This window comes from Urocitellus parryii, chromosome 6, assembly GCF_045843805.1.
Source record: "Urocitellus parryii isolate mUroPar1 chromosome 6, mUroPar1.hap1, whole genome shotgun sequence".
In the NCBI taxonomy this organism is placed as follows: Eukaryota; Metazoa; Chordata; class Mammalia; order Rodentia; family Sciuridae; genus Urocitellus; species Urocitellus parryii.
This window is the reverse complement of record NC_135536.1, coordinates 16271895-16285842: the sequence shown is the minus strand read 5'-3', so window position 1 is coordinate 16285842 and position 13948 is coordinate 16271895. Positions and strand designations below refer to the sequence as shown.

Here is a 13948-nt window from a genome sequence, read left to right as displayed (position 1 = left end):
GATTCAGCATGTGCAAGGTATGGATGGAGAGATGGACCCAAGAGGCAGAACCTGAACTCCAGGCTCAGCTGCCTCATGGCTTTTCCTTTCCCAGTCTGTCACTTAGCTAGGGTAACTTTGGACAGTTCTCTCTTTCCAACTCTAAAATGCTGTAATTCTAGTTTATATTCTTTTGTTGGACTGCTTCCTTCCAACTGCTCAATAAATAAAGTTCTCAGATTAAAAAAAAAAAAAAGGAACAGCAAATGAAGACTTTTTATTAGGTTCAGCAAAGCATTTTCCCATAGAAAATACAACTGTTATCTGTACCAGTCATAGGGGGTTTTGAGAACTCTTTAGTTCTGATGATTTCACTCACTTTAGCAGTAGCATTAATTCATGCCTGTCTGCAAGGAGAATGTAAGTTCTGTGGGCATGGAGATGATTTCCCTTTTCTTTTTATAGTTCCTAACATAGACTCAAAGATGCTTAAACAGAAAAATATCACATTCTGCCAAATAAATATGTACCACTTTTATGTTTTTATATGTTTTAACAACTTAAGAAATGCTTAAACTGAGCATAAACTTACTTATATTCTGATTATACTGTTGCATCATACATTAAAACTCACTTATTCTTAATATTTAATCTTTGTTTATTTTTTATTGACTATGAGGAATTTTAAAAGTGAAGGAAGTTCATCTACATGGGCAAATGAAATGTCAGAAGCATGTAAATGTGTGGGTTTTCTTCTGGAAATAAATTACTGGTCTAATGTTAAGAATGCCCAGAATGTTCAATTGGAGCTTAACATAGCATGACCAACATTTTCAGTGGCCTTTTCCCCCAAACATAAGTGTAGTTAATTGTTCTAAACTTATTTTTTTTCCTTCCTTCAAATAATTTCATACCTATATAAACACATAATAAGGAAATCTGCTTTGTTGTTGTTTTTATTTCACCAAAGGATTTTAGAAGCCTAGCCAGAGTAAGGTATTAAAGAAAAGACTGGGGATTATAAATTCACCCATGGGCCCATGTAGGACCTAGTGAGGAGAGGAAGAGGGAAAGCTCTTGATCTCTCTTCTGTCAAACCAGAGACTGTGCTTTCTCCTTTTGTCTCTCTACTCCCTTCTTGGCCCAGGACACTTGCAACTATATTAGATGAAAGAAAGCAAAGGAAATCCCAAACCCAGGTCCAAACTTAAATTACTTGAAAATCGTGCTTCTTGATTCATTTTTCCTTTTTTAAAAAATATTTATTTTTAGTTGTAGTTGGACACGATTCCTTTATTTTATTTATTTATTTTTATGTAGTGCTAAGGATTGAACCCAGGGCCTCACACGTGCAGGTGAGCACACTTAGCCAAAACCCCAACCCCTCATATTTCTTTTACTCTAACAAAAAAAATTTTTTTCATTTGCAGTACTAGGGACCGAATCAAAGGGCGTAATTTACCTCTGAGCTACATCCGCAGCCTTTTTATTTATTTCTTATTTTTTTATTTTATTTTTTTAGTTTTCAGCAGACACAACATCTTTGTTTGTATGTGGTGCTGAGGATCGAATCCAGACCGCACGCATGCCAGGCGAGCGCGCTACCGCTTGAGCCACATCCCCAGCCCACCTTTTTATTTTTTAAAAATTTAAGACTGTCTTATTAAGTTACCTAGGCTGGTTGGCCTTGAATTTGTGATCCTCCTGCCTCAACCTTTTGAGTAGTTGGGATTACAGGCATGTGCCGTTGCACCTGGCTACTCTTAACAAATTTTTAGGTATGTGAAGAACTGTTAGGAAGACAGAAGTTTCAGGATATATATGGTGACAGTTATAAGACTAGTGAAAGCCTTGGAGAACAGCAAAAGCCTAAGGATTCAAATTTTCATCATAATCCTCCCTCAAGAGCTTTCTTTCCCACTCCCTCATTTCTGAAACTATCAGACTTTTGAAAAGTGAAATACATGCCTGACTAGGACATGTAGTGATCAACAGATTACCTGCCATATTAACATTGATGTGGCTTATTTCAGGCAAGAAAATTGGTAGTCAAAATTACACCCCTACACAACATTTTAAGAGACATACTGCACCAAATGCAACAGCAAGCATGGTCTGCATCCGGGCATCTTCCAGTGTGTTCAGCAGCCCTTTTTTGCTAAGAAGAGCCCTTCCTGCCAGGGTCCAAAACTTCACGTGTTTTACTCCCACAGAGACAAACTGGGTATCTGAATCTGGTCGGAATTCTGCTACAAAAATACGTTGGTTGTGCCCCACTCTGCTGGCAATCTTGGCACCTGATAAGAAGATACAATGAAATTATCCAAGTTAATATAAGAACCTAGCTAATCAACAGGCATGTTTGGGGGCTAGAGATGTAGTTCAGTGTTAGAGCTTATGGCTTATATCAATCCTCAACATGGGGGAGAGGCATTGTTTTAGATACATTTTTAATTGTTATATAATTAAATATTTGTTAAAAATACATGGATTAAAAAAATGCTTATTAAAGGGAGGACTGTGGCCCTTGCTCTGTTACCAAGCAATCACATGACTATAATTACTTGGGTAGAAAGTCCTTTATAACTCCATAACTGAGTTATGTATTTACAGGGAGCTTCATTACCATTTAAGGGTCATAAAATGATTTTGGGAAACATTCTTTTCCCTGTATATTTGGTAATATTATCCTATTGGTCTTCCAATATCATTTAAAATATACTTCATGGGTCAGGAATGCAGCACCTGTCTAACTAGCACTGAGCCTTGGGCTTAATCCCATCACTGCAAACACACACAGGCACACACACACATTTTCATTCTTTATTAAGCTCCTCTAACACCAATCAATCACTAATAATTAGCAAAGATACATATATAGTTTCTTACTGAAAGGAACAGCAGTTAATAATTTTTAATAATAATAATTTCATTAATTTTATGTTTTGTGAACTTAGAATTTCACTGGACTTTTAAAGTGAAACCTACCTATAGGACCACAAACTGTGTGCATGTACTGGATAGAGCTATTGTGAATGATGGTTTCAATCACCAACTTAAGGCAAATATTAAATACATAATTCATATTCACACACATTATCCTACCTTCCTGCCATCTCCAAATGGTAATGGTATGTTCTGGGTCTAGTCCCACAGACAGCAAGAGTTTGCCAGTAGCACTGAAGCTGACCGAACATACTCCCTTTGAATGGTAGCATCTTAGTATAGATAAAGTCTGCTTGCTCACTGCATCCCAGATGTGGATAGAAGGGGCTGTGGCTAAACAAAGATGAAATCCAAAAGTTGGAACTGACTTGTTATAAATGGTTCCATATCTAAAATACATAAACCCATCTCTGAAACATGGAAAAATGTACCCAAGAAGGAGTATACTTAACAAAGAATAGCTCAAACTAAGACTAAATTTTTGGAAAACAAAACAAAACCAGAATACTTCTTTAGGCTATATTTCCAATTGCACTTTTGAGAAAATAGCATTTATACAAAAATCAGTCCATCATAACATTAAACAACTTATCAAAAAATAAGGCATGTTTGGGGGCTAGAGATGTAGTTCAGTGTTAGAGCTTATGGCTTATTCTCAACATCAGAGGGGAAAAAGGCACTGTTTTAGACACATTTTAATTGTTTTATAATTATATAGAGAGCTATCTACATTTTTATACAATAAATATGTTAAATACAAATATATATTTAGCATCAATGTTACCTGGGAGAGAAATGAAAAGCAGACACAGTTATGAAAAGCAATACTTAGAAAACCACCTGAACAAATCTCAAAAGAAAATTTTGACAATATAGAGAGCTATATATTCCTTTATAAGAATTTTTTTAAAAACCCAGAAGTTTAGGGAAAGATAAAACTCAAAATCTTTTTTTTTTTTTAAACTTAAAATCTTTAAAAAACCAAAAAACTTTAATCATCCTATGCAGTGCTGCTACTACTTAAAAGGTTGCTTCCGGTTCTGATGTTTGTTTTTTTTGTAGATTGGTTTTTACAGTGCAGAGAATTGAGCCTCACACATGCTAGGTAAGCATTCTACCATTAAATTACATTCCCAGCTTGATTCTTTGTATTTTGTAAATTAAAATACCATAGCTTTGTATTATTATTTTTCCTGAACTACACTCTATAGCTAATTCAGTCTTAGAATGAATGTACTTTGAGTAAAACAATTAAAATACTAAGTGCATTTTCTTCAAATTATACATGTTATACGTACTGCAAAAAGAGAAATATTAAGACAAGTTGTATTAAATTATTTGATGCAGAAAGAAATTTTGGTATCTAAAAAAACATAATATTTTTCACCATTTGCTATTTATAGAACACAATGGTACATTAAATCTGATAATTCAAGTAAAGCAGTTAAAATTTATTAAATCAGATATTTAAACTTGAGTACCATTAAGTAGAGAGGTTTATGTAACAGTATAATATCAAAACTATAGAGAACTAGATATAAAAATTTGCCAATAATAAAATAGGTTGTTTCAAAAATTTATTATAATAATTTAAGTACTGGGCTAAAAATGTTCCACATTCACTAAAAGTCAAAGTTTACCTAGAGCATAGTTGGAGTCTCAATAAGGCATGTTAGATGGCTTAAATCAGTCAGAGTAATAGGAAGGATTTTTAGGTGAAAAGGAGTTTTATTCCTCTTTCCCACTGGATGAAAGCAAGGAAGCATGCGACTTCAAATGCTGCTGCAGCCCTTGAGTGACCACGAATGCAACTGGCCTTATTGGTGAAGCCAATGCTATGCCTGGCAGAGTGGCAAAGAGGGAACATGCCTGGATCCTGGGTCCTGGAAGTGCTCCAGAAGCAGCAGAATCAGGAGACTACCCGCCTTCCTCACTGTTCATGCTAATAAACATCCTTTTCTGTTGTAGAGGGCACCCAGAGACCCACAAAGCCATCTGATAGACACCCACTACCACAACAAATACTAAGCAAAAGCAGAGGGAAAACTCTCCTGCCTAAAGGATCAAAGGTATCAAATTCTTAAGTTCCACATATAGTCATGGAGGACTGAAATAACTTTGTCAGAGATACAAGTATTCCCTTAGTGTCCACTGAAAATACATCTAATGTCTTCAGGGTAATTCCACCATATCTTTTCTACTATAAGTGTTTATCAACCTACATTCCAAAGTAACTATTTGAGAACTTCACTCCTCTTAAAACCAACCCCTGCTTCTCCCCTCCCTACTCTCAGTTGATGACGTAATCAGATAGGCGTTTCATTATTTTATCATCCCCAAATCTACCATTTTATATTTGTACCTAAACTGCCTTCATTCTTTATGTATATAGACAATTCTCCCTGCCCAATGCATTTCCCCCCAAGTATTCGCCCATCTCATTTAGCTAACTGCTCAAGCAAAAAATTAGTATTTAGCCTCACTTTATCTTACCCCAAATCCAACTCATCAGAGAGGATTGCTGGATTTACCTCTAAACTATGTCCCACGTCTGTCTAGTTTTTTCTACTTTCACTCCTGCTACCCTTGTTTGTCTTTTGCTTGGACTATAATAATAGGCTCCTAATTGTCTAATTTCCTCTTTCTCAACAAGCTAGTGGAGGTGGCTTTCTCAAAATACAAATTAGATCATTGTGTTATTTAAAATTCTCCAGTGACAGACTAACCTTGACATGAATCCAGACTCCCTCTGGGAGCTGACCCCTCCCTCCTTCTCACTGTGGTTATCTCAGCAGCTTTCCTCCAGGCACACTCACTTTCTAGTTTCTTGACCCAGCCTTAGGTTTTACACAGGCTGGAGGTTGGTCATTAGAAGGCCCTGCCTGTGGGCTGGCTCTTGGAGTGTGTAAGAACTTGGCTTCTGAAGTGTTCCTTATGTTACACAACTGCTCTGTCTTGTTAGGGGCACTGACACCTGCTTTCTTCTGGGAGTCTGGTATTTTGGTACTTGTGGTTACACTTCACGTCTATGTGCCTAACCCCAAATAAAAGCCCTGGACTCTGAGTCTTAAGTGGGCTTCCCTGGCAAAACACCCATGTGTATGGCTAGATTAGCTGATGGGGATAAAGCTGGCCTTGTGGTCCCTGCGGGAGCCAGAAGGTCTGTGATGGGGTCCTCCAGACTCTGCCTTATTTGTCCTTTTCTCTTGCTGGACCACCAACTCTGAGCACTGCAATTCCTTCCAGTGAATTCTGAATGCATGGTAATTCTTGAGACCCCCAAAATGAGCCTGAGCCTGGAGCTTTCATTCATGTCTTGGCTGTCAATTTACATCATTCCTGGCATGGCTACTGGGATATTAAGCTTGTATTAATAATCTAAATTCATGAAACTGATAATAATTAAGTCAGACGGCAAATAAAACAACTGTTGACAATCATAAAAATTCACGTTCAGTAACAGATGATAGAAATATTTTTCACAAACTACCTGCTGAGAATAAAAAAGTTCCATTCAAGCTTGGTAAATTTATCCAACTATCCCTTTTGCTGTTCCCCACATATTTTTTTATCATCAGTTGTGCTATGTCTCAGAACCACTTAAAGTTGTACTAAAATGTTTCCTTATCTTCTTCAAAAATAATTTTTTTTGTAGTTCCATGGAGGCTATTTATAGAGGCTAACTCTTCTGTCTCTTCAGAGTTGGCATCTTGAATAGTGACTGGCTAGTACTTACAGCATCTATCAAACCGTCAAGAGCTAAAGGAAACCACACAAAATAATTTGGTGGTAAAATACTGACATAGGGTTAGGGGATATAGTTCAGTGGAAGAGATTATGCTTAACAATGCACAAGGCCCTGGGTCTGGTCCCCAGCACCAGAAAAAAATAATAATAATGCATATTGTATTATTATTATTATTATTATTATTATTTTGGTACCAGGGAACTAACCCAGGGGCACTTAATCACTGCTCCACATCCCAGCTATTTTTAAATTTTTTATTTTGAGACAGACCCTCACTAAGTTACTGAAGCTGGACTCAAACTTTCAATCATCCTGCATCAGCCTCCTGAGTTGCTGCAATTACAGGCATGCGCCACCATATCTGGCTATGTAACATTCTTTTAGCACAACTATAGTGTCATTCCATAATAAACACAATTCTTTACCATCTCATTTGAGAACAACATAATCCACACTTCACTGTACCTTAAAAGTATAACATTCAAAATCCACTTTTCTTCCCTCACCCTTGTTTTGACATTATAGAGATGCACTGGTTAAAAAAGAAAGTAAACGTTGTAGTACAGATATATGTGTATGTATATACGTGTGTGTGTGTGTGTGTGTGTGTGTATCTATCTTAAAACCTGTGAAGTTATAATTGTGTCACCGTAACTTATACTGTGTAACTTATGAGACTGTCACAGTCTCTGCAGCCACTCAACTCTACCATTAACAACACACAAACCACCACAGATACTCTGTAAGTGAGCATGGCTATGCCTAATAAAGCTTGGTTAACAAATACAGAAATCTGAATTTCATATAATTTTCATATGTCATAAAATAGCATTCTTTTAATTTTTCCCAACTACTTAAATTAATAAAACTGGGCTGTACAAAAGCAGGCGGTGGCCCAAATAAAGCCCATGAGCTATGGTTTGCCAACCCCTGCTCCCAGGTGAAACCAAGTAAGCAGTGACCTTGCCTGTTGATTTGAATAAATAGTTGATTTGTCAAATCATAAAATCATATTCTGCCCTGATGGAGGGGAAAGAAACATATAAATCTTTTATCAAACTGCTAATTCATATTATATTACATAAATTTAAAATATAGTTGAAAAGGATTAGTTATTGTAATATCTAAAGAAAATAGCTACACATTGTTAATTTAATTATTATCTTTAATTCATAAAGCTAAGATCAATAAGTTCTAAATCTTTAAGTGATCTGTTGATTTAATATATACAACTAAGATACTATGTAAAAATCTGATTTTATTTTTGTAATTTTATTCAGAGTCAATATAATTTATTTATATTTAAGATTAAGTTATGATCATTTTGATCATTTTTTTCCCTTTCCTTTCCCCCCCTTTTTTTTGTGCTAGGGATTACCTCCAAGCTCTCCCACCTCCACTTTTCCTAACCTTATAATGTTACCAAGTTAGTAACTACTGTGAAGAATTCTTGTGATGATTAAATGAGGTAGTATAAGGAAAGTACTTAGATCAGTTCCATGCTTACGGAAAAAAGGTCAAAACATTCATTTTAAAAAAAATACTATTATTGCAGATTGAGCTCAGTATCATGTTATTAAACTAATATATTCTTTATTACAAATAATTTACAAACTTTTTGTAGAGTAATAAGATGTTTGATGCAAGTAATAATAGTCACTCAGATATCTTATTTACTTTATAAAAATTTGGGCTACCATTACCAAACAATATAAATAAAACTGAAAATATTAAATCTTTCCTTACCTGACATATCTGCTGAATCACCTATAAAAGAAAGCAACAGAAAAGTTGTTACCAATAAATAACACAAATGCCTTAAAATCTGCAAAACCCATTATCATAAATATTTTTAAAATAACTTAATAAAATATATGCAATCAGTTGTATTACACTGAGTAAACAGAGAGAAGGCAACCATTTCAATTATATGCACATATTAACATTCTATGTATGACCTTTCAATCTTTCTTTGATAAAAACAATTTTCTTCATAATTAATGACTTACATGAAATTGTAATTATAACTTTAAAAATAATATTTAAATTGATAATACACTTATTTTGGGGTCATAAAATGCACCACTTAATGACTCTTTTGGAATTTTAATGCATCTCTGCCTAAAGGGAAGAATTTAATCTAAATCTTCTGAGGGACATGATAGCAAAGATTACACTATAACCCAAGAAAAAAATTCTTTTTTTTTAAACTAAATATTTTCACTATGAGTTAAAGTTTGCCAAGAAAATGTGAATACCTATCTATACTCATTGTATTTGTAGTGAAAATACCTGTTTAAAAAAAACTTAAAAATTAACAGACTTTAGGTCTGGGATTGTGGCTCAGTGGTAGAGTGCTTGCCTAGAACGTGTGAGGCACTGGGTTCAATCCTCAGCACCACATAAAAGAATTAACAGTCTTTACCAAAGAAAAAAGGAGTAGGATCAAACCCGGGCCGCATGCATGCCAGGCGAGCTCACTACCGCTTGAGCCCCATCCCCAGCTCTAATTCTGTGATTTCAAATCCCCAAATGGAGAAGGAGGCTCCCCTATGGAAAGCAATCTCACTGTTCTCATATATACCTTGACCCATGAAATGTAGTTGGAAGATGTCCAGAGTGGACATTCTAAAAGAAGTACTAGAGAAGACTCTGTCAGAATAGGATAGTTTCCAAAACTGGAGAAAAAAGTTATAGGAAAAAGTGATTACATGTTCTAGGTACCCCCAAAATGAGGACCAATGAGTAGCAATTAGAGAGACATATTTCCATTCTATGTGGAGAACTATTTTATAAATGAGCTTCCTAGGGAGAGGTTAGACTACCATATTAGGCATAAATGATGGGTTCAATTATATAATGGATAAAAAGATACATTTGGCCCTGAGATTTAAGATTCTAGTCAAGAAAATAAAAGTCTGAGTGTAACTGGCTAACATACCACAAAGTAAATATTTAAATTTCTTTATGATCCATATAATTTTTTAAAAAAAACCCAACAACTTAAATGGTGTTTTGTGCCTTGTGGGTATTAAATAAGCTTGGCAGCAAAGTGACTAACTATCAGTTCCCTTTAAGAAAAAACATCCCTCTCCATTCTTTGTTCTTCCCTGAGTCCCTCTTATACTTAGTCATCAGTGAAGCATTTTTTGTTAACCATTTTATAAAAAATTACAAGTGAGACAAGGCACAGGGCTACATGCATGATTTAAAATTCACCTCTGCACTGCAGAGTTTGACTTGGAAAGAGAAGGGAAGACCATGAGCCATTCCACGTTCCCTGAACTGTTGCCTTTCAAAATAAAGGGAAAGAAGTGGAGAAAGGGGCCAAAATTCTGAAAGATTAATGTGTGACTATGACAATTCTCAACTAAAAGAAACCTATGGCACTAATATGAGAAAAGTTGCTTAACAAAAGGAGAGCAGAAGAAAGAAAGGAAGAATGAGCAAACGAACCATACCTTCTAGAATTCCATTCACAAAATGTAAATTACATTAAAACTGGGATTTTGTCTTTTTTGTAAGCTGCTAGAACAATACCTTGCATATGGTAGGTGCTTAATAAGTTTGTTGAATAAATAATTTACTCAGTAACAATTAACAGAGCAATAATTATATACCAAGAGATATGAAGCCAGGTGTATGGTCTCTATTCCTTCAGGAGATAGGCCTTATTCCTTGTGCAGAGGAAAACAAGACATCACTTTCAAAGAACTTAGTACAAATGGGAGTATACATATATATTCCTATACAAAGATTAGAATACTGGGTACTATAATAGTCTACTTTCCTTTAAAAGCAGAAAACTGTACAGAAGGAAAAAGAGCAGGGACCCAGGGGGCATAGTAATAGAACCAGGAGACGCAGAGAACAAGTTTTTGACTAATCAATTCAGTACTTGCATGAAAAAATAAGATATTAAAAGAATAATTTTTTAAGAAAAAGATAGCTAGAAAGCTAGCTTAGCAACCACAACCCCCTGAGGTCCAACCAACCCAATGATTTAAGAACTTTACAAGCTATATGAAAGCTGTGAAGATATGACTGACCAAATCTATAATGTAGTATTCATAGTGATCAATGATTGGTAGATATGTCCAAATAGATCTGCTATCTTCAATCATTTTGGTTGTAAATCTATGGCCTTTAAATTTTTGACCAAGGTTAAAAAAAATTTTTAAAAAAGCAAGTAAACAGTGATTCCAGCAACTCAGGAGGCTGAGGCACGAGGATTGCAAGTTCAAGACCAGCTTTGGCAACCTAGTGAGATCTTATCTTGTAGAAAAAAAGGGGAGAGGGAGACTATGCATGTAGCTCAGTGGTAGAGAGCCCCTGGGTTTAATCCCTGGTACTGTAAAACAAACAACAACAACAAAAACACTTGATGAATCAGATTAATACTAAAGAAAAGGAAAAGACAGTGGGGATTTACAAACATGAAATAAATTTGTTTTTTCACTTTTTTAAAAATATTTTTTTAGTTGTAGATGAACACAATATTTTTATTTTATTTATTTATTTTTGTGTGGTGCTGAGGATCACACTTGCTAGGCAAGTGCTCTACCACTGAGCCACAAGCCCAGCCAGGTTCTCACTTTTTTTCTTTTGGTACCAGAGATTGAACCCAGAGGTGCTTAATTACTGAGCCACATCCCCAACCCTTTTTATATTTTATTTAGAGACAGGGTCTTGCTGAGTTACTTAGGGCCACACTAAGTTGCTGAGGCTGGCTTTGAACTCGTGATCCTCCTGCCTCAGTCTCCTGAGCTGCTGGGATTATAGGCTGTGCCACCATGCCCAGCTGGGTTCTCACCACTTTCTAGGTTAACTCTTGCTGAAACAGAACTCTCCTCTCATTAAAGTACTTCCTTTCTGCTTCATATGATACTGAATTAAATTTTTTTGCTAATCAGAAATTCCTGATAAAGAATTAAATCTGAATATTTAAACCACTATATGACAGTTGACTTTTTAAAAAAAAATATTTATTTTTTAGTTGTAGTTGGACGCCATACCTTTATTTTATTTATTTTTATGTGGTGCTGAGGATCGAACCCAGGGCCTCGCACATGCTAGGCGAATGCTCTACCACTGAGCCACAACCCCAGCCCCTATATGACAGTTGATTTTAAATTTAAAATTGTCTGTACTAAACAGATAACCAAAGTTAGTAAGAGAAGGTACCTAGAAGCAAACCATATGGTATAATTTTATGTGTGTTTTATGTACACAGAGTTTTGAAGAATCTGTAATTATATTACACTTTAATTTTTCCTAGGATGTTGAATTTATTTGAACAAAAATGCTTCATATTGTTTCTTTTTAAAATATAGAAACATACCTACTTGGCCAGTTGCCACTATGTTGATAAATTTGGGGTGCTGATTTACAGTGAGGCACAGAATATCATCATTATGTTCCTGATAAAAACTTTGAATCCCTATAAAGAAAGAATTTGAGAATTAAGTTAGAAAACTTTTAAGATATAACAACCAAATGCATTTATCTAGCACTACAAACTAACTTATCTGCTTATTCAACACATAGTTTTTGAGTACTTACTATACACATTATCAAAGGATAAAGAATCAGATGTTTTAAAAAGATAGAAATCTGACAGGGATCAACCATATGATCTGAAGGATCAATCGTATGATCCAAGGCTGAAGATGCCAAGTACCACCAAAGACTTAAGAATCAAAATGCCATGGGAATTTAGCACAGGAAGACTTATTCTCATTATGGGAATATGACGCTTCTGCACTGATGCAGACAGATTCTGCAAATGTGAAGGAGGGTGGGGAAGGGCATTTTAGGTAGGTAGAGGAACCCTGAGGAAAGGCGCAAAGGCAGGGGTATGCATATATAATGACTCCTTTGGCTGTAGGGTCATGAGAAAGAAAAGTGAGCAATGCAGTTGGAAAGGGAAGTAGGGACTAGAATTATGAAAGATTTTCAAGGCTTATGATCTTTGTTTTGGTTTCCTAAAGAAAAAGATTCACCAGGGTCATACAAAAACCAGAGATAATTTTCCCTTTAGTAGTTTGAGCCATATTTATTAATATTTCATATTTATTCTGCAGTCAGTGGAGAGGCACTAAAGTTTTTTGATCAAAGAATTAATAGAAGGGAGACCAATACAGTAGAGGAAAGGGATCAAGAGGGAGGGAGGAGGGGAGAGTGTGGGGAAGTCCTAGGGAATAAAATATACCAATTATGCTATGTCTATGTACAAGTATACCACAATGAATTCCATGCATATATAATTATAATGCACTCATTAAAATAACAATAATAGAAGGGAAGTCAGTAGAGTAGAGCAAGTAGATGGGGGAGGGAGGAGGGAAGGAAAAGAGAAGGTACTAGGGAATAAGATTGATCAAATTATGTTATGTGCATGCACATAACATAGTAATTACCACCACTGTGTATAATTATAATGCACCAATTAAAAATAAAAATGAAATTCTAGTATGATAAAAATGGAAATAATGTGATTTATCTAGCAGGATTGACAGTGAAGAGATTTCAGGAGACTATGAAAGTACTCTACACAGGAGGCAATAAAAAACTAGGTTTATACAAGTAAAATGATTAAGTAGGACATGAGGTCAGAACAGTAGGTTGAATCCATATTAGAGGACCCTGAATATCAGGATCTCAAACAAAAGAAAACAAGACTAAAAACTCATTTTTCCTTGATATGAAATATGATTTTTACTTTCCAGGGCTGTGGGTTCAGTTAAAGAAACAAACAACTAATTATGAGCTGTTGGCTAAGTTGGTGGAATATCAGCTAATGAATCTATACTTCCTAGACTATGAGCACAGCAATGTAAACTGGTTGGAAGTCAAATACTAAGAACTGAAGCAGATGCCTCATCTCCCCCTCCATCCTCTCTCAGCACTTCACCATTAGAAAGGTGATTAATTATAAATCAGAAAGCTAAAAATCAAACCAAAAGTATAAACATGAAAGTTTATATATATATTTATTCCTTTCATGCTTGTCTCATTTTACTCTTTCCCATTCTCTTGAAGGATATGTGAAACCTCAATTAAAAAGGATTTTCTAAGTAGTACTTTTTAAAAATGGCTCAAATTATTAAATGAAAAATTGCATGTAATTCTCGTGAATCCTTTTCTTTAGCAAACCAGAAAAGAAAGATCATATTAATGATTAATACTGACAAGGGGAGGAGGATAATGATGCACATAATTTACTCTTTATCCATTCAGAATGAAACTATCAAAGGAAAACCCAAATGACTCATC

The 13948-nt window shown here is 35.3% G+C and overlaps 1 protein-coding gene across 4 annotated transcripts in view; it reads right to left on the bottom strand.

Annotated features, from left to right (window-relative positions):
• Positions 1-13948, bottom strand: part of Eml5 (EMAP like 5) — a 175489-nt gene that overhangs the window by 7893 nt on the left and 153648 nt on the right. For 3 of the 4 annotated variants that reach the window (XM_026400970.2, XM_077799819.1, XM_077799818.1), the window contains 4 exons: positions 12015-12113; positions 8420-8440; positions 3085-3258; positions 2068-2276 (listed from right to left, as the gene is read on the bottom strand). In XM_026400970.2, the coding sequence (XP_026256755.2) occupies positions 2068-2276; positions 3085-3258; positions 8420-8440; positions 12015-12113 (503 nt within the window). The remainder of the gene's footprint in view (positions 1-2067; positions 2277-3084; positions 3259-8419; positions 8441-12014; positions 12114-13948) is intronic. The other variant, XM_026400979.2, reaches the window with a different exon arrangement.